General features: G+C 40.3%; 2 protein-coding genes and 1 long non-coding RNA gene across 8 annotated transcripts in view; all 3 read right to left on the bottom strand.

Moving 5' to 3' along the window:
* Positions 1-10,950, bottom strand: part of ZNF23 (zinc finger protein 23) — a 24,707-nt gene extending 13,757 nt beyond the window's left edge. The window contains exons 1-5 of one of the 6 annotated variants that reach the window (XM_074370470.1): positions 10,814-10,874; positions 8,272-8,321; positions 5,113-5,232; positions 1,952-2,155; positions 1,427-1,543 (exon numbers count right to left, since the gene is read on the bottom strand). The gene's annotated coding sequence lies outside the window, so the exon portion shown is untranslated. Of the gene's footprint in view, positions 1-1,426; positions 1,547-1,951; positions 5,845-8,271; positions 8,322-10,813 lie in introns of those variants that run through there. The other 5 variants (XM_074370468.1, XM_074370471.1, XM_074370472.1 and 2 more) reach the window with 5 other exon arrangements.
* On the bottom strand, positions 9,594-26,172 carry ZNF19 (zinc finger protein 19). Its single transcript, XM_074370475.1, is given in 8 exon segments — positions 9,594-10,061; positions 10,063-10,119; positions 10,121-10,293; positions 10,296-10,655; positions 10,658-11,023; positions 16,516-16,627; positions 25,848-25,961; positions 26,073-26,172. Coding segments are annotated over 7 exon segments (1,239 nt in total). The 5' UTR covers positions 25,887-25,961; positions 26,073-26,172; the 3' UTR covers positions 9,594-9,929.
* Positions 21,727-22,438, bottom strand: LOC141578658 (uncharacterized). Its single transcript, XR_012509248.1, has 2 exons — positions 22,150-22,438; positions 21,727-22,065 (listed from the first exon to the last, which is right to left on the bottom strand). It is a non-coding gene; the product is annotated as an uncharacterized LOC141578658 (long non-coding RNA).
* Positions 26,173-27,903: the final 1,731 nt, after the last annotated feature.

Genomic DNA, 27,903 nt, shown 5'->3' on the forward strand with positions numbered 1-27,903 from the left:
CATACAAAATTATTCATTATCAGCAGGATTTTAACAGCAGAAAACTAGAAACAACACACTTGTCCACTGAGAATACATAAATAAGCTGTCATACAGTTTATATGACAAAACATTCCCAGTAGCAAAAAATAAGCGGCTCACAGCTAGAACACAATATGGATGAATTTAGGAACATAATACCTGAGTTATGCAAGTCTCAGAGGACTAGAGACACCATGATGTCATCTTCATAAAGCTCGAAAAAAATTAATCACATTATTTACAGACACATGTATACGTAATAAAATTATTTTTAAAAATAAGTAAGGCTATGAGTAACACAAAATTCAACAGTTACTACCTCCAGGGGTGGGAAAGTGGGAGCCAGGTTGAAGAGGCACACATAGACTGATGCAGCCATGCTGCAATGTTCTTAATGGTGTGGTGTGTTTAACGGGTGCTCATTTTACTACTATGCTTCATAAATGCCATGCTAGATATAATCTTCTGTATACATGAGTGACATTTAAATATGTGTGTGTGTGTGTATGTGTATACACACAGACTTATCTTTATGATATGGAATGATTTCTAAAGTGCAAAAGTTGGGGTGCTACCTTTTGTGTAATAAAAAAAAAGAAATATAATAAAATATACGTGTATCCGGTAATTTGTGCAAAAAGAAATGAAGGATAAACCAGAAACTAAGAAGAATGGTTGCCTCAGGTACGGATGGGAAGTGGGTGAAAAGAACCCAGGAATGGAATCAGGATGGAAGGAAACAGACTGGAAGGGACGATGAGGAAGTGACACTTCTCTGAGTGTGCCTTTTTGTTCAGACTTTCATAACCATGGTAATGTTTCCTATATATATATAAATATATATATATATATATACGGTTGGTTGATTATATATACATATAATTATATGTATATATATATATACATATATCCCGGGATGGGATAGGGGATGAGGACGCAAAAAGGAACACAAAAAACAGCAAATGAACCTAACTATACCACAACTGAATAACATAACCACACTGAAGTGGTGGGAAAGAAATTAACTAAATAACTTTGGAAAACAGTATTTTAACTAAATACTAAAAGGCTAAAAAGACTTGTACCCAAAGATTTCTTGAGGTTGCACAATTTTTAAATTTATTTTCATTCTTTCCTATTAGGCAATTAAAACCTGTAAGGCCACAAATTATCCTTTGAATACACTACTAGCCACATTCCAAAGTTTTTTTTTTAATATTTCATGTTTTCATTACTACTTTATAGTATATTTTTGGTAAACTTGCTTTCATGAGGGTATAAATGAGCAATTCTGTAACTATTTTATGTATATTCTAGGACTGAACACGTCAGTATACTCTACATTGCATTAATTATTCTCAGGTCACTGTCATCCCACAGCCCAAGAGAAATTGAGCCGGGTTACCTTTTGGAACCGACACCACTCCAGAAGACAGTGGCCTCCAAAAGCCGGACTTCTGCTCTCGGACGTCCTGGTGTGGCTCTGCTTTTTCTGCTTCCCCACTGACTCTGACTCACGACCCTGTGTTAGACGCCAGGGAGCATACAATCCATACTTGAAATGCATTCAGATAGAAGACCCTGCACGACTTTAACATGTCAAAAGACCTGATACCACTTCAGGCCGCTTCACGCCTGCAATAATGCACCCTGTGGCTGCTCCAACACATCTTTCCAAAAGGCCAGCAGCATTTTCCCCAAAGTGCTAAATTCTCGGGTCTTCGTGGCTGTGACAATAACCCACGCTTCACCTTCCACGGGATGGGACGGAACGTAATTGGCCACCAAATACAAACTGGAAGTAGAAGAGGGGCGGAACAGGCCCCCAGGTACCGGAGACCCAGCTCCACCCAGGGTGGAGAAGCAACGTAACAGCACCCACAAACTCGGAGTCAGGCACCTCCCCCGCCTCCCGCAGCCCCACACTCACCTCCGCAGCAGGCGGCTCTGAGGCACGGCCGGAAGTGCATCACCAGGCTGCGACCGAGCCTCTCTAGGAGCAGCGACGCTCCCTCTCGTTGGTGCTCTGGCCTAGCCCCCTGCAGCCCAAGCCCAGTTGTTTCCGAGCCTCCAACTTGTCTCTTCTTCGTCTCCTGTGGTTCTCATTCAGAAAGCAATTGCTCCTCGCAGTGGGCTGGGAAGGCAAGAATGAGAGGCGAGCGCTGGTCCAAACCTGGGGGGTGGCGCCGGGGCTCTGTATCTTAGTAGATCTGCAGGTATTGCCAGATCTGGGAGTCTCCGGACTGGACCCGTGGATCGCACGCTGTCAAACTCAAGGCCCCCTTTCCGGAACAAATATTTCCTAATGACCACCATACTCCCCTGTCATGAAACTCATAGATAACGGCATAGAAGTTCACAGGCAATATAAACAGCCTGTATTTTAAAAATTAATGTTATGTAATAACATTTATGTGGGAAAAGAGAAATAAAAGGAAAATAATTTATAATTTAAAAAATATATATCTCAGAATGTAACTGTTTGGTTATGACTATTGTAGGAGACGTAATAAATTGATCAGATAATTTGCCTCCTCACATAAAATGTGCCTGAATGCCACAGCCACAATGCTTGTATCTTACATTGGTGTTTCAAAATCATAAGGTGTGATCCATAGTGGTGATCCCTTTTTGGTAAAGTTCTGAATGAAACATTGTACAATCTTCTCTTCATTATACAGTAGTTATCTTTCTGGAGAATCAGCTATGTTAAAACTGTGCAAAAACACACTGTGTTTATCTGGGGGAAAAAAATGCTCTAGATTCAGGTAATTTCTAAACAGTTTTTACCCACATAAATGTCCAGCAAGACATGAAAGTCTGTGAAAACTTTTTGATAGGTGGGTCCAACCTGTGCATTGCAGGATTTTTGTGGCCCTCCTGGCTTCCATCCAACATCACCAAATCTTGTGACAAAAAAGTCCCTGTAAAATTCCAAAATGAAGCCTGGGGGAGGGGAACAGCACTAAAAGCCCCTGGATTAACCACTCTTAGTTCCCTCCCAACCCTGACAGTGCAGGCCTTTCACCTTTCAGCTCTGATGCCTCCAGTGTGGCTACACTGGAAGGTAGTCAGCCCTCCCTCATCTCTCCAGCCTCTCAGCATTCTAATTCTCTCCCCTTCAGCTAGAGCACAAGGCCCAGCACAAAGGAGGCATGCAATAAACATTGGTTGTTGACATGTCCAAGGGCTTCAGCCCCAACTCCTGGTAGAACCTTTCTTTATTTCAGTGCCACTGAGGGTAGGATATGTCTTATGCCTGAGATCATGACACTAACCAGGAGCTCTTCTCTGCTTCGTCTCTTCCCTGATCATCACTGTTGCCCAAAATGAGCATTCAGATAGGAAAGTGGTCCCATGATTGGTCAGAATGATAGCTGGGGATTACACTGCTCTTGGAAAGAAGTGCTGTTTCCGCTTCTTCCTAAGCCCAGAAAGCAGACCTTTAGCTAGGAACGAGGTCTTGTCTAAAGAAATAAAAAAGAACTAGATCACAGTGTTACAGAAATGATGGCCTCAAATGTTTTACAGATAAGAAAGTAAGGCCTCCTAAATTATCATGAAGCTCCGACTCCTAACAGTGCTGGGACAGGTGCATGACAAGTTACTAAAGCTCTACAGAAGGCCTGGAGAGGCAGAGACCACACTCCTTGTCTTCCAACCCCTGTTTTCCCCTTCTTATATGTAACAGAATCTCTAGCAAGGCAAAGACAGTCCAGAAAAAAAATAACACTTTCTAGCACCCTTTACAACAAAGTGTGGACATGTGACTAACTTCTGGCAAATAGGCTTTAGGAAAAAGCAATGCTATGCCCTTAAAGAGAAGGAGCACACCCTCCCTAGTCCCTCAACCAGGGAATGCTGCCAGGGGTGTGAGCATCTTGGACCATGTGGATGAGGATGTGGCCCCTGAGGATGAGAGAGCAGCCAGAAGGGAGAGTCATGGAGCTGCTATATCAGCCCTAGCAGCCCATATCCTAACTAATCCCCTTGGAAATGACGGATGGTGGAAAAATCACACAAAGTAATGGTTAAAAACTTAAGCTGGCTCTCATAGTTCAATGTTCTGGAAGTCCATCTCTATGCTGGGCCTATAGCCATGTTCCTTCCTACTCAGCTCTAAGGCTTCTTCTGTACCCTTTGTCCCTGCATTCCCAGGGCTTCCATAAGACCTTTCCTCTCTGTCCACTAGGGGAAATTGACAATCTTCTTGCATTAAAAAAATCTCTTTTGGTGTTTCCAGTTTCAAGATGACAGAGTAAAGATGGTTCTGCCTGTGTCTCCTCTTGAAAAGTGTGGGAAAACAATAAAAGTCTGGTTGGGGTTCATTCCAGGTGTTCAAGGATGTTTCAAAAATATAAAAATCTTCCTTATTTATTGACATTGTGAATTAAATTAATAAATCATTCAACTTACTATGTGGAGAAATATACTAGGGTACAGAGAGATCTTATTCAAAAAAGCAATGAAACAGCCGAAAATATTTAGGAATAAATTTAACAATACATGTTTAAGACATAGATGAAGAAAACTTTAAATACTCCGGGACTAAACTAGCAACAAAAAATACTTGTACAAATGGAAAGGAACAGGTGATTTTTCAATAGGAAGGGCTTCCATCTTGACTTAATCTCTAAGGCCAATTTCAAACAATTTTGAAAAAGGAGAATAAAGTAGGAGGAATTGGTCTACTCAAATGAAACCCCAGTAGGATTTGTTTTGGCTTTGTGAAAATGATTCTGAAGTTTATCTAGGGAAAAAATAGATATTTACAAGGTACTACTAAAATATAAGAATGCAAAAGGATTGAAAATTAAAGAATGAAAAAGAGATATGTCATATAAGTACTCAGCTAAACGAAAAATGGCATAGCAACATTAGTATCTTATAGCAACCACTTTAAAACACAAATATTAGGCAGAGTTCTCTTTCAGGCAATGTAGTAAATGCTGAAAAACAGTATCTAGAAATTTAGGATAAGATATAATTTACAACATCATTTTAAACACTTACAGCATAGGAAAGTATACCCAGGTGTCAAAAATGAAAAGGAACTTAGTGCTGTCTAGTCAGTAAGTTCAAATCACTTACCAGCTAGCTGTTGCAGTATTTGATTTAGTGGGAATGAAACTGAGGAGCCCTGGTTCCTTCACTGATCAGCGATGAGACACTGGGCAATCACTTAGCATTTCTGAAATTCCAATCATTCATCTGAAAAGTAGGGTAATAGTATGTAGTTGTTGTAAATACCATATATTGTTTTACTTAAAATACATACAATAGGACATGGGATTCGGTGATTGCTCAATTAATATTAACCTTTTTCCTCCTCCACCTTAATTGTGGGTCCAACCATCCTTATATATTTTTCAATAAAGGAATAACTAATCAATGCATAAGTTTGTAACTATGACACTATAGCAACAAGGGGAAAGAGGCTGCAGTGCCAAACTCTTTCAGAAGTTTGTTTTGCCTGACTTCACTAAAACTTGCTGACAACAACCAACTTCAGAAGTTTCTTCCACAGTGAAAGAAAACCCAATCCACTCTTTCTGAAAAGAGGTTTACACTGGGAGGGTAGCAAGTTATGACAGAGTATGAATGAGAAGTTGCCTGTCTCAAAATGAATACAACATATCCTCTTTCTCACATTTTTTCCACTAATAGAAGAATCCTGAGTAGTATTCTCCATGTAGCACAATCAGGTATCAGATATTTCCTCCTAACTTGAAGGATGTTGGCTCCCAGAATACCAGTAATACTGGGTCTCAAACTCACAGCTCTCCCAAAGGGGTCCAATTATGAGCTCTGATGCTGAAGTCTACTAGAAGGAAAGGAAAGAATCTCATCCCTACACTGTCATAAAGAGCCTTCCAAAAGAGTGCTATCTATAGGGGATTACAACTATTCAGCACAAAGAAGTCAAAAGTCTCAGGAAATTAGCAGAATCCATTGCAACGTGCATTCACGGACGAACTACAGCGGAGAAAAGTAGGTAAAGTGTGGTGCTGTCCGAGGTGCTGACCCTGCCTCAGCGTATTTCGGAGCTCTCCAACGTTCTGAGTCTGAACTTAAAAGCTTTGTTCTCCAGCCTGCCCACAGCCCCCTCTGAATGGGTTTAAACACTTGTCTCATTCTATTTCTTATTTTGAATTCAGCTGGCCAGAACCTGACACATATCGCCTAGTGCCCCAACTCTAGCTTGCTTCTGCCTATAACTTTGCCTCAAAATCTATAGAATTCCAAAGATGAGAATTTATTGTGGACCCAAATGACCAAGGTGGCTCTTCTGGGGATTTTTCTTACATCTTAAAGATCTCTATAATTATGAGTTATTTGTCTTTGAAAAGTTAAAAAGACAAGGACTACAAATTTTTCTTGTTGGTAAAAGTAAATTACCCCAATACAATTTAAACATAATAAAACTACACAACTTAAACATAGTTTAAACATAATAAACGTGTAATAAAACTGGAAACTCTAAATGTTCTAATTGCTTTACTCAGCCACTTCAAACTCTTCCTGAACGAGTTACCTTGCATGCAAGTGTTCTGATTTTTCATCTGAATGGCAATTTATGAGGTCATAAACCTTTCATATTTATTATGTAATTGTTTCTTCACATCATCCTGAAGAAGGCATAGAAGGTATTTTTTTATTGAAGTATAGCTGATTTACAATGTTGTGTTAGTTTCTGGTGTATAGCATAGTAATTCAGGCATATATATATATATATGTATATATATACATATATGTATATATATACATATATACATATATGTACATACATACACATATATACATATATATGTATATATACATATACATACATATATGTATATACATACATATATATTCTTTCATATTTTTTCCCATTATAGGTTATTACAAGATATTGAATATAGTTCCCTGTGGTATACCATAGGACCTTGTTGTTTATCTATCTTGTATATAGTAGTTTATATCTGTTAATCCCAAACTCCTAATTTATCCCTCCCCACCTTTGCCTTTTGGTAACCATGTTTGTTTTCTGTGAGTCTGCTGCTGTTTTGTAAACAAGTTCATTTGTCTCATTTTTAAGATTCCACATATAAGTGATATCATATGATATTTGTCTTTCTTACTTCACTCAGTATGATACTCTCTAGATCCATCCATGTTGCTGAAAGTTGGCATTATTCTTTTTAATGGCTGAGTAGTATTCCATTGTACATGTGGTATATATCACAACTTCTTTATCCAAATATGTTGATGGACATTTAGGTTGCTTCCATGTCTTGGCTATTGTAAATAGTGCCACTATGAATGCTGGGGTGTACGTATCTTTTTGAATTAAAAGTTTTCTCTGGATACATACCCAGGAGTGGGTTTGCTGGATCATATGGTAACTGTTTTTAGTTTTTGAAAGAATCTCCATACTGTTTTCCATAACAGCTACCCCAAACTACATTCCCACCAACAACGTAGGAGGGTTCCCTTTTCTCCACGCCCTTTCCAGCATTTATCATTTGTGAACTTTTTAATGGTGGCCATTCTAACCAGTGTGAGGTGATACCTCATTATGTTTAAGTCTTTTAGCCATTCTGAGTTTAGCAGAAGGCATTATTATAGCCATTTTATAGATAAGGAAAAACAAAACTTCCAGGTTACAGCCTTTGTAAAACATAGTGTACGGTGGAAGAGAAAAGCTTTAAGTAACTAGCACCTGAATAGTGCTATGCAAGGTGAGTTCTGAGTTCCACAGAAATATCCACCACAACTACAGCTGAAAACACAAGTGTCACAAAAGTACGTTATATGGGTACTGAAGTCATCTGCTATATTTTACCATCAATCTGATGGGTTTCATTATCCAAACTGTAAAACAAGGGTAAACATAGTGCCAATCTCAGAGTTATGAAAATTTAAATTTACTGAGCACAGCCAGCCATCCACCAACATTCTTTTTCCATTTTCCAAAGCTTTTAGACATGTAGAAACAGATGGCAGTGATGAACTACAGCTGAAGGAGTTAGTTGCCCACTCAAAACATCTCTTCCCCTCCTCCTCAGAAGCAGAATCCTCAACTTATTTGATGTAGCACACTGCCACCCAACTAAGACACTTCCCAGTGACCTTAGTCAGCAGCCTGGCATAGCCATGTGGCTAAATTCTTAACAAAATTATTTAATCAGCTAATTCTTAACACAGTTATTTAATTTGCTAATTCTTAACAGAATTATTTAAGTAGGAGTGTTCCGTGGTACTTACCAAAAGTCTTCTTAAAAGCAAACTGGTGAGCCTTTCTCCCCTTCTCCATCCTGCTGGAGATGGAACAAGCACTTAATGGTATTCTAGCAGACACCTTGGACCATTAGGATAATGACCCCACTGAGGATAGCCAAATGGTAATTTAGAACAAGACTGGGTCCATGCTGACATTGTACAACTTGCCTTGCCAGTTCTAGGATCTCTTTTGTGAGAGAAATAAATTTCTATCTTATATTAGGGCCTGTTTTGGGTTTTTCTCTTTTATACAGATCAATATAATTACTGTTAGAAGACTGAATAGCCACTCAAAGATATCAGGTCCTAATCCCTGTAAACTGTGAATGCTGCCTTAGATGACAAAGTTTTTGCAGGTGTGATTAAGGGTTTTGAGATTAGATTATTCTGGATTATCTGGGTGGGCCCTAAATGTCATCACAAACATCCTTATGAGAGCAGAGGGGGGTTAGATATATAGAGAAGGTAATGTGAAGACAGAAGAGACAGGAATGATGTTGCTGAACTAAGGAATGCTACCAGCCATCATAAGCTGGAAGAAACAAGGCAGATCCTGCCCTAGAGCCTCCTGAGGGAGTACAGCCCCATCAACACCTTGAATTCAGCCCAGGGAAACTTATTTCATATTTCTCCAGAACTGAGAGAATAGATTTCTATTGTTTTACACCACTAAGCTTGTAATAATTTGTCAGTCAAAGGAAACTCATACATTAACCATAAATGATAAAAGGACAATTACTCAGATGGAAGGGGATTCCTGACAGTGGCAATGGGGTCAGGGACCAGTAATCCCACTCCTGGGCATATATCCAAAGGGAACTCTAATTCGAAGATACATGCACCCCAAAGTTCATAGCAGCACTATTTACAATAGCCAAGACATGGAAACAACCTAAAAGTTCATCGACAGATGACTGGATAAAGCAGCTGTGGTATATTTATACAATGGAATACTACTCAGCCATAAAAAAGAATAAAACAATGCCATTTGCAGCAACATGGATGGACCGAGGGCTCATCATTCTAAGTGAAGTAAGCCAGAAAGAGAAAGAAAAATACCATATGATATCACTCATATGTGGAATCTTAAAAAAGAAAAAGAAGAAGAAAAAAGAAGACACTAATGAGCTCATCTACAAAACAGAAACAGACTCACAGACACAGTAAACAATTTTATGGTTACTGGGGGAAAGAGGGGTGGGAAGAGATAAATTTGGGAGTTTGAGATTTGCCAATGTTAACCATTAGATATAGATATAGATATAAATATAGAGATTAAAAAATTTCTTCTGTATAGCACAGGGAACTATATTCAATATCTTATAATAACCTTTAATGAAAAATAATATGAAAACAAGTATGTGTATATATATGCATCATTGGGACATTGTGCTGTGCACCAGAAATTGACACATTGTAACTGATTACACTTCAATTAAAAAAAAAAGGACCAAAGGGAAAAGAAGGGTATTTCTTTCTGTTAACCCTTGCCAAGTCCTGGAATTCTAACTGGACCATCTTGGGTCACGTACTGACACCTGAACCAAAAGCTTGCAGGGAAGAATCTGCAGCTGAGCTGGACCTGTGTCACACATTCTACTCCTGAGTGGAAGATGGAATCTGAAAGGAAATTTAGTGTACTATTACAAGTTAAAGGGGGTAAAAAATTCCAGGAGGCCAAAACAACCAATATCCAGTGCAGGCTTCTCTCCTGGATAGACATGATCTAGCTGGGAAGAAGTCCTGAATGTTTCTTCGTATTTGACACATTCATTGTTTTTTTTTTTTTCTACTACAGACTCTTTGATGCTGAAGCAGATTTCTTTTGCTAGTGAAGATTTTTTTCACACTCATTACATACATAGGAAGACTCCTGAATATGGATTCTTAGATACCTTTTTAAATGATACTGAATACTAACGGTTTTACCACAATCTACACAGTCAAAAGTTTTCTCCTCACTATGGACTCTCTGGTGCCGAGTTAGTTTTTTAAGAAAATTGAAGGCTGCCCACATATTTTACAAGAATAAGGCTTTTCCCCAGTGTGAATATGGTGATGTTGACTAAGATGAGAAGTCCTTCCAAAGCTTTTGCCACACTCATTACATTCACAGGGTTTCTCTCCATTGTGGGTTTTCTGATGTCGAAGTAGTGATGAATTACCAGTAAAAGCTATTCCACACTCACTACACTCAAAGGGTTTCTCCCCTGCGTGGATTCTCTGATGTAAAACAAACTCAGAACTACTGGTAAAACCATTTCCACACTTCTTGCAGAAATAGGGTCTGTCTTCACTGTGGATTCTCTGATGTCTGATTAGATTTGTGTTATCATTAAAGACTCTCCCACACTCCTCACACTGATAGGTTTCTCTCCAGTGTGGATTCTCTGATGCCATATTAACAAAGAATTGCCATTAAAGACTTTTCCACACTCATTACACTCAAAGGGTTTCTCCCCAGTGTGGATTCCCTGGTGTCTAACACAGTAAGAAAAATAGCTAAAGCACTTCCCACACTCCTCACATCTGAAGGGTTTCCTATCATAGTGGATTCTTGGAACCCTTCTTCTAATATTTTTTGCTCTGGGGATTTCCTGGTGCTTCTCCAATTCACATGTTGCTGGGAAGCTGTTTTTCTTAAGAACATTCTTCTGCGGCCCATGTGACATCGTATCTCTTTCTTCAGAAATTCCCCGTGTTGGTGTTGACTCAATGTCAATGTTGGTTCTGGTATCTGATGTAATAAACAAAACAAAAATGCAACCTGAGAATTATATTGGAAACAAAAGAACACTAAAAACTATAGTACAGTCTCTGCTTGTCTGAAGCTTCCCTTTCTGTGGATTTCAGTTTCCCTCAGTCAACCACGGTCCAAAAACATTAAATGGGAAACTTCAGAAATAAACAATTCATAAGTTTTAAACTGTGTACCGTTCTGAGTAACACAATGAAATCTAGTGCTATCCTGTTCCAGTTGGATGTAAATCACCCCTCTGTCCAGTGTATCCACTGTAACATGCTACCTGCCTATTACTCACTTAGTAGCTGGCTTGGTTATCAGATCGACTGTGGCATTATATCAGTACTTGCATTCAAGTAACCTTGTTTTATGTTATAATGGCCCCAAAGAACAAGAGGAATGATGCTAGTAATTTAGATATTCTTATTGTGTCTAATTTATAAATTAAACTTTATCATAGATAAGTATGTACAAGAAAATACAGCATATACATAGTCAGTCCTCTGTATCCAAGAATGCAGAACCTGCAGTTATGGAGGGTTGACGGTACTATGCCATTTTATATAAGGGACTTGAGCATCTGCAGATTTTGGCATCCACATGGGTCTTGGAGACAACTATGTAGGATTCAGAAATATCTGCAGTTTCAGGCATCCACTAGGGGTCTCGGAATGTATGCCCAGGAGATAAGAGAGGACAACTATATAGACCTTTTAGAGACTAGTATTCCAATTCCCACATGGACCTGCTAGTGAGACAAGGCTATTACAATGAAAGTGCCAAATATCATACAGGCAGAGAATGGTTAAGGTGGAACAAGGTATCAGTGTGCACATCACAGATCAGATTACTTCCTAAACTTTTTTAGACTCTTTCAATGAGTTCTCCCTGGTATGTTCCAGTATCTTTTGACTTTATGGTACTTACTTATAGGCCTATAAAAGAAGGGACAGGATCTAAGAGCAAACAGTGGCCATGCAGATAGCAAGATTCTGAGTCAAAAAGTAAAAACAGAACAGTATCAGAAAAAAATAAAGGCAATGGATGAATTATTGTTCTTCTTAAAAATTCATGCCCTGCAAATGTTCCAAAAGAATGAAGTCACTGAGTGTTAAAGAAACTAATTTGTGGCATGACAGAGAGAAAAATAAAGAAAATCACAGAAGCTCTTAGAGGCCATCAGCCCCAGAGGTTCTTAACTGCAGGTCAACAGATAATGAGTGAACAACCAAAAACTATTGGCAATTACTGTCTTGTCATCAGACTTGCAAGAAAGTCTGAACCTCAAAGATGCAGAAACCACTGTCCTAGATTCTGCCTGTATGGAAAGGGAAAAACAAAGTTTACTCAGACACGCCAAGACTGAAGAGTATCCTCTTATTAGCAAAAATGAGACAAGAAGTCACCTGTAAAATGGCATTGGTGTTCCTAACAATTGGATGACATCTTACTTAAGTCAAAGGCTACATATTTTATACAAAATGTTGGACTAATTTTGTTTTAACATTAATCGGGTTCTCTGGGGCTCATCTGCTAGTTAATCAAATTCATCCTTGGAGGTGGGAGTTAAAGGAGCAAGGGCCCTTAAAAGGAGCGCAGTTGGAGAGGAGAGATCTGAGATTGAAGTAAACAGGGTAACCAACAATCTGAAAAAGAACTATCTAAACAATTAAGAACCTCAGAGTCTATTCTGACACCTGCCTCTTTCTTGCTCTTAGGGTGTTCCATGTTATAAAATCAGGACTGAGCAATCAATGATTAAAAAACATTATTTTCCCTACTGCCCTGTATTCCACCATTCACCTAGATCAGGATCCCCACAGCAGGAGGTTCCCTACTCCTGACAAACCCCCACCCCTTCCTAGTTCTCCTGTCATTATCGCCTCCTTTCTCTGAAAAAACAAAGCTGCCCAGATGCAGTGCCCTCAACTTCTTTCTGTCCCATTTCCACATCCTCCCATCCCAAGCCACCCTCTCAAGTCTCACACTTCCCCATCATCCCCGGTGCCATCTCCTCCGCTTTCCCTGATATACTGCTCTACCAGCCATACCGCCCTTCTTCTTCACCTTCAACATTCTTTAGATCCTCAAATCCATTTCACACCCAATTTTTTCTTATAGTAGTGTTTTTTAAACTGCATACTTATTAATTGTGAAACTGATGAGGTGTGTCATTATCAAACAATTTAAAAAAATGAAACATATTAGTCTACATTAGAATAGAATAGAATAGGATTCACACACATTGCAATGTTCAGGGTAAATTGTTTCCTGATACTTCAGTTTCAGAGTACATATGAGTATTTAGGGTTTTGATGTAAAATGTAATACCTGAGGCTCATAATAAAAAAAGTTTGAAAACCATTTGCTACTGTTAACAGTATTTTCTTTCACCTCTAAACTTATCAAAGGAAGAGCCTAAAGCACTGCCTCAACTTTGTCATTTCCCATCTACTCCCTCTCTGCAAACCATCTACCCTGAAACCCCGACCTCTGGCTTCAGTTCCACTGTCCTGTCAGTGGCTATCCCCTGACTACCTAACTAATATCTATTTTCTCTTTCCTCTCTCACTAAAATTAAGTATTCCTTAATACTGAAGACTCAGCCCTCCTTTTTTCTCTCCAAGGGTGTCTGCACTAGCATCCACTTACATATTCTAAAGGGACCTCACACTCTGTGCTCAGATCCGAATTCATATGAATTCTAAAAGGTCCTCCTATGTCTTGACTTCCCAATGTTATCTGACACAATGCTCCCTCTTTATGGTGGAGCTTTGATAAGATCTGGCCAATTCTACCTCCACACTCTACTTCCTGTTCCATTTTCGCATTACCACTATACTCTACCCTATTTAACCACTCAAAAGTTAATGCATGAAATATAGTAATAGTTTAATAAGATTTTATGCCACAAATTTCCTTTGGGCCAAACAAATCACGTATTATGTTGAGCTAATATTCTGTGCACAAAACCAATCATGGGCCTCTGTCACTAGTGGCAAGGTCACTGTGGTGGGGTCACTGCTACTGCTCCACGTTCTGTTTTGCCTACTCTCATTTCCTGTTTCTATGCCATGAGTTCTCTAGGACAGAATCCTTTGGTCCACTTCAAATTCTGCATTCTAGACTTCAACATGTGGCTGGGTGGGTAAGATACACCAACCATATTCATCTCCACTGTTGGCTAAGTAGAGGAGGTCAGTGTGCTGCAGACTCTGCCAGCCCCAGGCTCTAGGAAGTCAAGAATAGGAAGTCCTGCTTAGGCTTTGAATTCTAAGCCTCATGCTCTTGAACTGCTTACTAGAAAAAACAGAAGAATACTTGCAAGTGGGCTCCAGAAATGCCCACTTTAAAATATGCTCTCTAGGTGATTCTCCTGAACATTAAACTGAAAAGTTCTTCACAATGATTTACTGAATCTTCTATTCCTTTCCTCAGGCCAGACATAAAATCCACAGTAACCTGTCAAATTTGGAACATGTGGACCTGACATTGGGGGAGTATTACTTGAGTTTCTGAATTGGAATTACTCTAACCCCTCCTTCTGCTATGCTTCACAGCCCACTGCCTATTTATGATCAATAGCACTTAATACATTTCTTTCAGCTCCATCATCTATCTCCATAATGTGTATCCTCCAGAGCTCCTTAAATAAAGCTTGGCACATGGCAAGTGTTCCAAAACTACCCCTGAATAGATCCATCCCATCCAAGAAAGGATGGCCACTGATTGTAGGCAATGCTGAAACTTAGAAAGGTGCAATGGACACAAAAGTTAACTCAGAATGGATTAAAGACATGAAAATAATAAGACCTGAAACCAATAAATTCCTGGAAGAAAGCACAGGGGGTAACCTCCTTGACACAGGTCTTGGTGATGATTTTTTTAATCTGACACCAGAAGCAAAAGCAACAAAACCAAAAATAGACAAGTGGGACTACAGCAAAATAAAAAGCTTCTGCACAGCAAAGGAAACCAACAAAATGAAAAGGCAGTTTATGAATGGGAGAAAAAAATTGCTAATCATATATCTGATACGGGGTTTATATACAAAGTATATAAAGAAGTCATACAATTCAATAGCAAAAAAACCCCCACACAAGTCAACTTAAAAAATGGGCCGAAGATCTGAATAGACATCTTTCCAAAGAGAACACACAGATGACCAACAGGCTCATGAAAAGATGCTCAACATCACTAATCATCAGTGAAATGCAAATCAAAACCACATGCATGGGAAAGATACAGCTCAGTGGTAGAACTGCATGCTTAGCATGAACAAGGTCCTGGGTTCAATCCCCAGTACCTCCGTTAAAACAAACAACAAACAAACCTAATCCCACCAATAAACAAATAAAATAATAAGATTTAAGAAAACCCACAATGCATTATCAACTTACACCTGAATGGCCATTATCAAAAAGACAAGAAATAATAAGTGTTGGTAAGGATGTAGGAAAAGGGAACACTTGTGCTCTGTTTATGGGCACATAAATTGGTAAAGCCACCATGGAAAACAGTATGGAGGTTCCTCAAAAAATTAAAAAGAAAAAAAAATTTAAAGAGAACTATCACGTGACCCTGTGACCCAGGAATTTCACTTCTAGATACTTATCCAAAGAAAAGGAAACACTAACTAGAAGAGATACATGGATCTCTATGTTCACTGCATTGTTATTTACAATAGCCAAGATATGGAAGCAACCTAAATGTCCACTGACGGATGAACTGAAAATGTGATTGATACATACACACGTACAGGTATATTACTCAGCCACAAAAAAGAAGCAATCAGTGGCAACAGATTTGTGACAATGTGGATGGATCTCAAGAGCATTATGCTAAGTGAAATAAGTCAGACAGAAAGACAAATATAGTATGATCTCATTACATGCGAAATCTAAACACATGCATGCGCGCACACACACAAAACCAAGCTCATAGATACAGAGAACAGATTGGTGGTTGCCAGAGGCATGGGTAGAGAGTGAGAATAGGTGAAGGGGTTCAAAAGATACAAACTTCCAGTTATAAAATAAGTCATGGTGATGTAATATACAGCATGGTGATTTATAGTTAACAATACTGTACTGCATATTTGAAAGTTGCTGAGAGTAAATCCTAAAAGTTCTCATCACAAGAAAAAAAGTTTGTAATTATGTAAAGGATGGATATTAACTAGACTTATTGTGGTGATCATTACACAATGTATACAAATATACAACCATTATTTGTGCACCTAAAACTAATTTAAGGTTATATGTCAATTATATTTCAATAAAAAATGTTTTTTAATTAAAAAAGAAAGGAGCAATGGATTCATGTATTATGACATGCACTAGTTATGACATATACTGATTGAAAATATGTTGAGAATAGTTAAGATTGGTGGGAAAGGTTTCCTATTTTACCTACTAGGAGAAATCACCTGTTTTATTTAAAATGAACAGCTCTGTAGGTGCTGTTTCTAAATCTGCCTCACTTACCTTTACAGATGTCTTTGGTCCCTTTTGCAGGTGGATCTTCCTGTCTCCAGGCCCCAAAGCAAATCCCCTCTCTCCAGATGTAAGACCAGTGCAGGTTTGGGAACTGGGTATCCTGAAAGGGGGGCAGAAAATGGCAACTTTCAGTCCTGTGTCTGCTGTGTCAAAAGAAGGAAAACCTCAAGAGTCTCAGTAAGAATAAAATCCACAGAAGGCGGCTCAGGACTAGGGAAAGCCAGGGAGATTTTGCACAAGTAGAAAGTGAGCATTTGTGACCTCTTCCTAAAGCAACACTTAAGAGTAGGTAAATTAGTGACCCTGCAGGACACGTGCAAATGCAGGGAAGGGGGTCACAACCTTCCCTAGACAATGGAGAGAAAACAGGCTAAGAACTTACCTGGCAATGGACACGACTATTCCTTACTGTGCAGAGCCCCTTTGAGGATGAATCCTACTCTTATCGGGGGACAGTAATTCCCTACATTGAAATGAAACTGACCCAAGACTACTCCCTAACCAGTAACCTCTAAAGTAGGTCATTTGCTCTCAGCCCTGGAACCATCAGTGGATGATACAAGAAATAACTCCTCTCCTTCTACAACACACCCCCAGCCAATGAGGAGGGAAAAAGGAAAGAAATGGGAAAGCAGAGATCAGAGTGCCAGGAAGAAAGTGCTCTTATCCAGGGACATCAAGTTTCCCTAAGTCTCCAGCATCACATTTCTGTACATGGCCCCCTGGGTACCAGAAAGGCCAGTCCATTCAGTCTAGGTGAAGTACACAGCCACGTCCTGGAAGGTCACCACCTCCTAAAACAAGAGGTTCTTGCTGCCCCAGAGCCAATTCCCTGGCTCAGGGCCACAGAGTGGGCACAGGGGACAGTATGAGAGAGGAATTTTATTAAGGATGAATAATGAGAACAGGTGGAAGACTGAGTGTTAGGTCATTAAATGACTCACTGCAACCAAAACCCTGGAACTTCTCTCACTACCAGGAGAGCATCCATTAGGACACAAAATTTAGTGTTATATAACACATGACATTGTGAAAACCCTGGGAAGCTTTCCATTAATTAACATTTCTAGAGTAAAATCTCTTTGTAAAACTGACTCAGTCTTTTATTGTTGCACCTAGTAGTAAACAATTAGCTTTCATCTGTCCACTCACTCAAGAGGTGGCATCTCAGGACCTACCTCTTCCCCCTTCACTGCCCCAAGTGCTCAGTCAATCCATCTGTTCTCCACATGTGCTCATTCTGCCCCAAACCTCAAGTCCACGTGACAAGAACAGAGTCAAGATTTGCCTTGATGACTAGTCCCAACCAACCCTCAACTGTTGCCTGAAGAAGAGGATGTATAGCCTGTGCTCCAGAACATCCAGCAGAGAGAGCTTGGGGTCACCAGGGGCAGTCTATTCTGCTTCCTGATGGGTTTTCCCAAGAGAAGATGCTTCTGAAATCAAATTGCTGCCAGGTAGTTCTTTTAACTGCTTTTCTTTATACCTCCAAGACCATCTGTAATTGCTTCTGTCAACTAAGGCTCATGTTTTTTCAACAGTCACCCTTTCCCTTCCCTGATGGCCCCAATTCCACCCTTCCAGAAAGCTCCAGCATCTAGTTTAGAACTTCATTCCTCAGACTTTGGTATCAAACTTGGTTACCTGAATGCACAGTGAATAACCTTCCACCTTCCAACACCTCAACTGACTCTGCAGATCTCCACCTCCCACAGTCCCCGCACTGCCTCAGACTCCCTGGGTGACCAGACACATCTGACCCACCATTTAACACCAAACTCATCACCCCTCTCCCCGACATTGGCTCCTTTTTCAATTCATATAAACTAGCTGGCACAGTGAGGGTCAGTGTTGTTTCCTTTTCTCAGGTAATAGTACCAACTTCAGCCCAGCCTCCTAAATGAGAAACTTAAGATTCATCCTAGACTAACTTGTCCTAGTCACTGCTCATTTCTGACAAGCAGTTGGTAATCAAATCCTGCCAATTTTATCATCTAAATATTTCTAGAATCTTTAAATATTGTGAGTCACTATACTGTACACCTGTAACTCACACAGTATTGTACATCGATAGCTCAATTTTACAAAAGAGACTTGAAATGAAAAAATAAAAATAAATAAAAAATAAAATAAATATTTCTGGAATCTGACTCTTCTTCTCCACGGTACAATCAGTACACTAGTTCACCAGTTGGGAACAAACTTAACCCCAATTCCAGGCCTGCCCTGCAGTGAATCCATCCTCAGCCAGGCAGATAATCATTGTTTAAAATGACAACCTGACCCAGTCAACTGAATGACTTTCCTGAGGGTCACCACTAACTACAACAATGGTTCTCAAAGTGTGGTTCCCCAGAGAAGCAACAGCATCACCTAGGAACCTGCTGTAAAGGCAAATTCAGGCCCCATCTGAGAGCAACTTGTGCTTTCATAAGCCCTCAAGCTGATTTTTATGCATATTGAAGTCTGAGAATTTTGGACTGCAGGATAAAATCCAAACTCAGGAAACCAAGCTCTATTAGCTGACAGGCAGTGATGGGAAGGCAGAAAACTGTACAGAGAAACTAGGTGGGAAGCTCTGCAAACAAAATCCCAGAAAAGAAATGAAAACCTTAAATGAGGGGAATATAAAAGATGGGACAAGTGGAAGAGATAACAGGCAGAAGCATTCAGACTTGGTGACTCCCTGAAAGTAGTATCAAGGGAAAACACAGCCAATAATTACTCAGCAATCTAGAAACTGAGTGGTCAGGACTGTGACATGGTGATACCAGTAACTCACTAGTAACTTACAGAAGATAAAAAGATGATGAGAGCAACAAGGAAGACAATGTATTGGTGAGACAGTTGTGTAGAGGGACCTGCCAGATATCAGAAATCCAGGATTGAGATTTGGGATATGGCTCATGGATGCTAAGTTATTGGATAAATAAGTCCCAGGAAGAAGGAAATGGTTAAGCAACAACCAGTAAATTATTAGTCTCAAAAGGTGAAATTAACTCAAGAAACAATTTCCCTATCCCACAAATATAAGGTATTTAATGTTCATCTCACAAACGAAGTTAAGGTACAAAAAGGATAAATGACTTGCTCAGGGCCACAATGCTACTGAGGCTTGATGGGGTCCCTAACTTCAAATGTTCTGTCCTAGTACAGATATTTCCTATTATATCTCCCTGCTTTGATTAGCCAGCAGCACTGATCTAAAGATGTATTTTCACTGATTCTGAAGCTGACTTCTTTCTTTAAGAGGGTAAATGGTATAAGACACCCCCCCCCCTTCTTGTCTTCTTGCTGACTCACTGCCCCAACTTCCCAAGAATCTTGTGGCCTCATTGATCTCAATTACTCCCGCCATGTAATGGACACCTAGACCAGCAGCCTGAGTCCTTCATTCTCATAGGTCCCTCTGCAGGAGGAGCTATTGAACTTGGGACCCCTTTAGCTCAACAGAAACCCTCAGAGTACTGGAGGCTATACTTTTGCTTCCCAGGGCACTCTCTTCAGCCATCACTTGCTGGGCTTCTGGCTGCTCAGCCCCTCACTATCAGCTTTTCCCCCAGCATCCAGTCCCACTAGAGAGAACCAACAGGAGTCTTCCTACTGCTTTGGCTCTAAGACTTTTGCCAGAATCACCTCTCATCTCCAATTTCCTTCAAAACAGATCTCTTGAAGACTGACCTGAGGGACCCACAGCTCACCTGGTGCCAGGCTTTCAAGGGCATGGCTGCCATCACCTCTCAGTGAAGGGTAGGGGCTGAGGGAAGTAAAGAGAATCAAGAGTGAATCTGGCCCAAAGGCTCTCCTTTAAAATAACAAACGTGCCAAAAATAGCCGCAGCAAACATTTACTAAATGCCACTGGGTGAGTGGTGAATGAATCATTTCCTCTTTTAATCCACATCATGCCATGAAGTTTGAAATCTGAGGAAACTGAGAATCTGAAGGGTAAGTAACTTGCCCTCGGGCACCAGAGCCTGTACTCACCAACATCATGCAATACTGCCTGTCCTAAGACACAAGTACAGAGGAACGTGAATATACAAAAAGCAAAACAAGCAAAAGACACTAGAAAACTTGAAGCAAAACCTAACAAAAGGAAACCCAGATGTCTATTTTTAAAAATAAAATTTTACTGAGAAACATAAAAGGTTAAAAAATAGAAATACTTTTTGGATGAAAAAATACACACCTTGTCATTCAGTCTCCACAATAATCCTCTCAACCTTCTTTTTCCCAAGAAGGAAAAATCTAAGAGAATAATTTTCCCTATCAAGGGCACTCAGCTGGTGAATGAATGAACTTGAATCTCAAACTAGATCTGCCAGATTCCAAAGACCATGCTTTTACTATCTACATTAAATTGCTTTCAATTATAATCACAACAGCATTTCTTTTGGACCTGATAAAGTGATTCTAAGGCTAATAGGGAAAAACAGATTAAGAGTAGCCAAGGAAATTCAGAAAAAGAATCTTAGAGTAAGGTTTCCTTTTCTTGGAACTTGGGGCAAGCATGTTTTTTGTTTATCACCCCATTCTAGGACCCAATGACAACCAAAAACATATGAGCAAAGGACTCTGAAAAGGCCACCTCAACATTCTAAAATGTCTGGGTTATTCCTTTACTTATATCATCCCCCATAGACAATTTGTATTGCAGGCATATTTTACCAAAAAGCCCGTATCTTCCCTAATTAAACACATTGCATGCTGCAATTTCCTGCTAGGCTCATCTTGTGCCAACCTCCTCCTTTCTCTTAGTTTAGCCACGCTGATCTTCTTTCAGTTTCTCTACTAATCTAATTCAGCACCTTGCACCTGCTGTTTCCTCTTTGGGAACCACTTTTCTCCAACCTTAGAACCTTTGTAACTGACCTCTCTTCACCGAGGTAGTGCCAGCTCATCCTTGAGATTACAAGTTCTCTCCATAGAACAAGTCAGGTCCCCCATTTACACACTCCACTAGCACTATACTCCCTTTCTTGTATACCAGCTCCCCCAGCTTGAGATCAAACACTGATTCGTGTTTTGTTCATCCAAACAAATATTTATCACATACTTATTCCATTCCAGGACAAGTGTGAGACAGAGGAGATACAGTGGAGAGAGAAGTGTGATCCCTTCTATCATGGAGCTTAGACTAAACTAAAGGAAAGATATATATAACTCAAAGATTCTCCTAATTAGCTTTAAGGCCACATTTGTGATTACTGCCAGGGAGAATTTATTCTAGATGGGGAAGTTCAAGAATAGAAATTAACTTTGCGAAAAGGATAATCTTTACAGAGTAACAGGATTTGCAAAAACATCTTCCAGAAGTGAAAGTCAAAGAAGACTGTAGCAGAGCCAAGGGGAATGTGTTGAAGACGAGGATGAAGAAGTCGCAAGAGACCAAATCATGCAGGGCCTTGTGCACGTCAAAGACTTGGTTAGAAGCAGGTGGAGTGAAATCTGGATTAATAGGTGACTTTTCATTAAACGGAAAGTTCCCCAAGAGAGGGCCCCACGGCAGTCTCATTCGCAGCTGCATCCAGGGAACCTAGAATAGCAAACGGCATTTAGATGCTCCGTAAGTACTCGTTGGCCTAGGGGAGGGCGTCTTCCATCCACAGCCCCTATTTACCAAGGCGGCAGCCGAGGACCGAGCGAAGGCTCTGGCCGGGAGGCCGCCCCCGCTCCCCGGATCCGGTGACGACGCTGGACCACGCCCACAGCGGCATCAGGGACGAAAGCGACAGCCTTCTACAAGGGTGAAGGGCGTGCTCCCAGTAAGGTCGCTAAGGCGACAAACCACCAAAACTCACCTAAGGAAAGGTGCAAAGTGCGCCGTGACCGGAAGTGCGTCACTACGTCGGCGCGCTTCCTCTCTAGGAAGCCAGAGCGCGCCTCTCGGTGGTCTCAGGCTTTACCCTCCCCCGAATCCCCGCCTCAGTCCGTTTTTAACCTAGGACCTCGAATAAAAGAGGCTTATCGTCGTTTAAGCTGATCGCTAACTGAAATTTAGCACTTCTTTCAGTTATGTGTTGGCAGAAACCACAAGCATATCAGTAGTGCCTGTGACTTTGTCACCAATAGAAATCTCGTATTTTCAAGTCACGTTACAATCAATGAAGTTACAGCGGAACATGCACAAAGTCATTTTTGCCTTGGCTGCCCAAAAAAAAGCACACTTAAACTAAATTTTGTTGCAGTAGCTATATTGGCATATGATTTGATGTGATTATCTCCTTGCAGCTGAAAACATACTTAATGGTGAAAGAACAAAATGCCTTCCTTCCAAGATTGGCAACACGGCAGGTAAGTCCGCTTTTACCGCTACTGTCCAACATTGTCCTGGGAGTTCTAGCAAGTGCAAGAAGGCCAGAAAAAGAAATAAAAGGCATACAGATTGAAATAAATAAAACTGTTATTATTTGCAGAGGGCATGACTGTCTACATAAAAAAAATCCCAAAGAATCTACAGAACCTCCTAGAACTAACAAGAGATATTAACGAGATCATAGAGTTAAAGTCAAAGATGCAAAAATAAAAAAGAAAAGAAAGAAAGAAAAAAGAAAAGAAAAAATAAAATCAATTGTTGGAAACAAACTTCCAGCAATAACATTTACTATAATTATAATAAAAAATTTTAAAACACCACCATTTATAACAGCACCAAAAATATGAAATACATAGGTATAAACTGAACAAAATATGTCCAAGATAAGAATCTTGAAAACTATAAATCGACAAAAATGTGAAAAATACCTAATAAATTGAGAGCAATACTGTGTTCATTGACTAAAAACCTCAATATTATTAAGATGTCAATTATCCCCAAATTGCTTTATATATTCAAAGCAATCCAATCAAAATTCCAGCAAGACCTTTTATAGAAAGCAACAAGCTGATTCAATTGCATGTCAATCATGCAATAGAACTGAGAAAAACAGTGGAGAAAGGAGGGATTTCTCAACAAATTATACTGGGACATCTGGATATCCCAATAGGAAAATAAAATAAGATTCTTAAATCACACCATCAATAAAACAATTCCAGGTGGATAAAAAAATCTAATTGCAGCAAATATAAATCTTTGATGAGAAAGTAATGGCAGTATGATTTCTAAAAATGTGCTTCATCTTGTCTACCCCCACATCTGATGCCTGAACCCTGAAATGGATACCTCACCATGGGGCTGCTTAAGCTACACTCCAGCACTCAGAGCTGATAGACACCTCAGGGAATGACCTGGCTTAACTGAGGGTTAATAGCTTTCCCACATTCACAACACTTGAGTGGTTGCCTCTGTGTGAACCATCAGAATCATAGGTACAGCTTTTCCAATATATCACTCATATGAAAGGTGTCTTCAATGATGCCAAATCAAGTTTCTGTTAACTCTGAAGGCTTTGGAACATATGCGACATTGAAATGGCTCAATATCAGTAAGGATACTGTTACAAATGAAAGAAATCCCAACTCAAAACTACTTACGCAAAAAAAGTATTGATTTATGTCACTGAAAAATCCGGACATAAGTTTAGTTCTCTCCAACTCTGTCATCTGCAAGGCTGGCTTTCTTCTCAGTCTTCACGTGGATCAAGGCTAATTTCCATGTACAGCTGAAAGCAATGTCACTTTCTGGTAGGTAGGTACATAGATACATATCCCTAATAACTTGTGACTTTGTACTACTTAAATGCCTGAAAATCCTCATGGAATAAAGAGGCAATCCCTGATGGCTTACAAGAATTTAGTGTATGCCCTATTACTGTTAGAAATTGTGGAGTCTATGTGCTGTTGTCAGATTCAGAAGTGTCTGCTGGATACTTGGAAAAAGAAGAGCATAGTTTGCTTCGATACTCAGGAGACTGCACAGTGCCCCTTTTCACTTTGAGAAAAATGAAAACCTAAGCTGAGAAACAGAAATAGTAACAGACCATCCAGTGGCATCTGTATTTCCAAAGACCAGATGGCATTATAAATGTTTGTTTAAAGTTAATCAACTTTAATTTTTGAGTTAAATTTTTAAAAATAAATTTTATATTCAAGTGTTGATCTTTATCAGTTTGTACCCTTTTGTTAAACATTTGTATTCTAAAATATTGGTTTTTCATGCCTTTTGCAAAATAAAACTATGTGCTGAACACCTGCTTTATATTTCCTTTTCTTTACAAATTAGCTGACCTTGATCTTAAACCCCTAGAACATAAGCTCCATGCATCTACAACCTAATTACCTCCCCTACATAAAAAAGAAATATAATGTGAGCCATAAATGCAAGCTACATATGTAATTTAAATTTTCTGATAGCTACATTAAAAAAGTAAAAAGAAAATGGTGAAATTAATTTTAATGATACATTTAATTTAACCCAGTATATTCAAAATATTACTTCAACATGAAATCAACATAAAAATTATTAATGAGATCGTTTACATGATTTAATACTAAGTCTTTAAACTCTGGTATTTTATACTTACAGCACATCTGAATTTGTATCAGCCCCACTTCAAGTGCTTAAGAGTTTAATAAGCATATGTAGTTAGTGACCACCATGTTAACAGCACAGAAGCACAGAAAATTTTGCTAGGCTTTCAGTACTAAGCCCAATGCACTTGAATGTGTACTAAAAAAGACACAAGAATGAATGCTTGCTGGTGAGACCCAGAAATATCCATTCTTAAATGGATTCTCCTATACCTCAGCCCATGGAGCGCTTTACAATTATGTATGTGATACATGTGATAGGTGTGATATCTCATTGTGTTTTTAAATTGCATTCTCTTGATGGCTGATGATGTTGAACATCTTTTCAGGTACTTATTTACCATCTGTATATCCTCTTTGGTGAGTGTCTTTTTGTGCCTTTTGTGCATTTTCTCACTGGTTGTTTTTACTGCTGAATCTTGAGAGTTGTTTATATATTCCAGATACTGTCAGATATTATATTATGCTGGAAATTACACTGAATCTCCTATTTCCTTCCTCTAGGAAGGAAAGAAAGACTAGCTTCCTTTTTTCCTCATCTGCCACCCACTCTTATCTGTTGAACTCAGAACAAATGCCCCTGCCACTGAAGGAATGTTATTTGATCTTCTAAATAGGAATTACTCTAACTCTTCCTTCCCTGTGCTCCCACAGTCCACTGTCTTTATACCAACAACAGCACTTAACACATTCTCTCTTTTTTAGCTTCTTACACCTGTCTCCATAACTAGTATCCTCCAGAGCTTCTTAAATGAGTGTCATTTTGGCACACAGCAAGTGCTCAAACACTTGCAAATCATATAGCTGACAAAGAATTAAGGTTGTTGGTCTTAAGCCTGCCTCACTTACCTTTACAGATATCTTTGGTCCCCTCTGCAGGTAGATCATCCTGTGACTCCAGGCCCCAAGGAAAATCCCTTCCTTCCAGAAGTGAGATCAGGACAAGTTTGCAAACTGGGTATCCTGAAAAGGAGGGAGAAAAGAGGGTTGGAGGGGAGTCTCACATTAGTATTCCTAAGGCAACTTGTAGCCTTGTGTCTGCTGTCAAGAGTAGGAAACCCCAAAGCAGCTCACTGAGGATGACACAGCAGAAGTGGGGTGGAGGGTGGGGAAGCCCAAGGAGATTCTGATCAAGAAGAAATTGAGCACTTGTGACTTTCTCCTAAAAGTGACTTTCTCCACTTTGAGTTTATCAGCAAGATCCTGTATGTATGACACACGCAAGCACAGAAGGAATGAGGAAGTCTTCCTCACCCACTGAATGAGTTGAAGGAAGTGAGTTGAAAGAAACTTCAACAGTACACACGTCTTTCCCACTGTGACCTGCACGGAGCTCCTGATGATGGTAACCGTTCTCATCGTAATAGCCAGTCCTTCATTAGACCCAAACTACGCTCAGGCTTCTCCCTCCCTCCCTGACATCCTCTGGGGCTGAGGGATTAGGAGTCTTTGTCCCTGGAAATACATAGACAGACGGTTATTAGATTCAAGACACCATCCACCCCTACTCTCGTCCTATGATTCTGGGCCCCGAAGGTAATGTGGCCTTACCCAGGGACACCAACTTCCCATAATTCATCAGGGGCCCTCTGTGGTGAAAGGCCAGCCCATTCTGCTGGGGTGAAGTACACAGCCACATCCTTGAAGGTAACCACCTCCTAAAACAAGACTCCTGCTGCCCCAGAGCCAGAGGGTGGGGCATGGGGGAGAGTATGAGGGCCTGAGGGAGGGAACTGTGCCAGGTGGCTTACACTGAGCTCTGCTTTGTTTCCACAACTACAAGCTCACTGGGGACCCACCTTCCACAGTGGCCCACATCCTCAGCCTAATTCCCAAAACTGCTGTGGTTAGGGACTGAAGAAGTCCGGGGACAGGTGAGACTGCCTGCAAATAGCCTCACTCGCAGGAGACCCACGCCTGACCCCCTCCTGGGTCCGCCTCCTCAAGGCCAGGGTAATTCTGTGGCACCGCCCACCCTGCACGTGGAATAGAAGCCTCTCCGCCCAGCGCTCACCTTCCGCGTTGCTGCTCTGGAAGTACATCACCCACCGGCAGTCCTCGTGGGGCCTGCGCTTCTGCTCCTCCAGGACGTTTGTGCTTCTCTGGGCTTCCCTCCCTTTCCCACGCCTCCTTCTTCTCCCTGTGAGGAGGAGGCTGCCTTCTCTGTGGGGGCCTGCCAAAGCGCTACCGTCCAGCATTTCTATGGGGCTTAGGAAGTCAAAGGCCAGCCTCCAGGAGTGCTAGCATTTGCAAATTCTCTTATTTGACCATAGTCAAACTGGCTATGCTCTTTGGATGGGGTCAGATTTCACTGTAGATCAATCAAGTTGCAACTGCAGTGTGAAGAATGGACTTAAGTTGGGCAAGAGAGCAGTTAGGAGGCTATTATAAAGGCCCCGTCAGGATAAAGAAGAGCTGGAACAAGGTGTTCCCAGAAAGTAGGTTCTTGTCCTGTCACAGAAAGAGTTCGGAGGTGAGACAAGACTCAGAGTTCAAGAAAGCAAAGCAAGGATTTATTAAGCGATAAATAGAGGACAGCAGACAGACTCAGGTGAGTATCTGTGCTGAGTTTCTTTGGCAAGCTGGTTACATGGGGTGTAGAAATGGATGGGCAGAATATTCATTAGGGAGGGAGAGATTTAGGGTCATATTTCCTGAGATTCATCCCAGCTCCCCTTCCCAAGGGGAGGGGGGATTGTTGTCCTTATTTAGTCTGGATCAGATGTGTCATGGCATCTGTGCATGATGCGTACTTTCACTGTAATGTAATGAATGAGGGCATAATGAGCAAAAGGTTACTTTTGGATGTCATTTGGCCTGTGCCCCCTTTCTCTGCTCATGTCGAGCTGTCTGCCTGCTCCAACAAAGGCAGTACTGTTTATAACTCTTTCTAATGGAAAACAGC

Source organism: Camelus bactrianus, chromosome 9 (assembly GCF_048773025.1).
Source record: "Camelus bactrianus isolate YW-2024 breed Bactrian camel chromosome 9, ASM4877302v1, whole genome shotgun sequence".
Taxonomy (NCBI): domain Eukaryota; kingdom Metazoa; phylum Chordata; class Mammalia; order Artiodactyla; family Camelidae; genus Camelus; species Camelus bactrianus.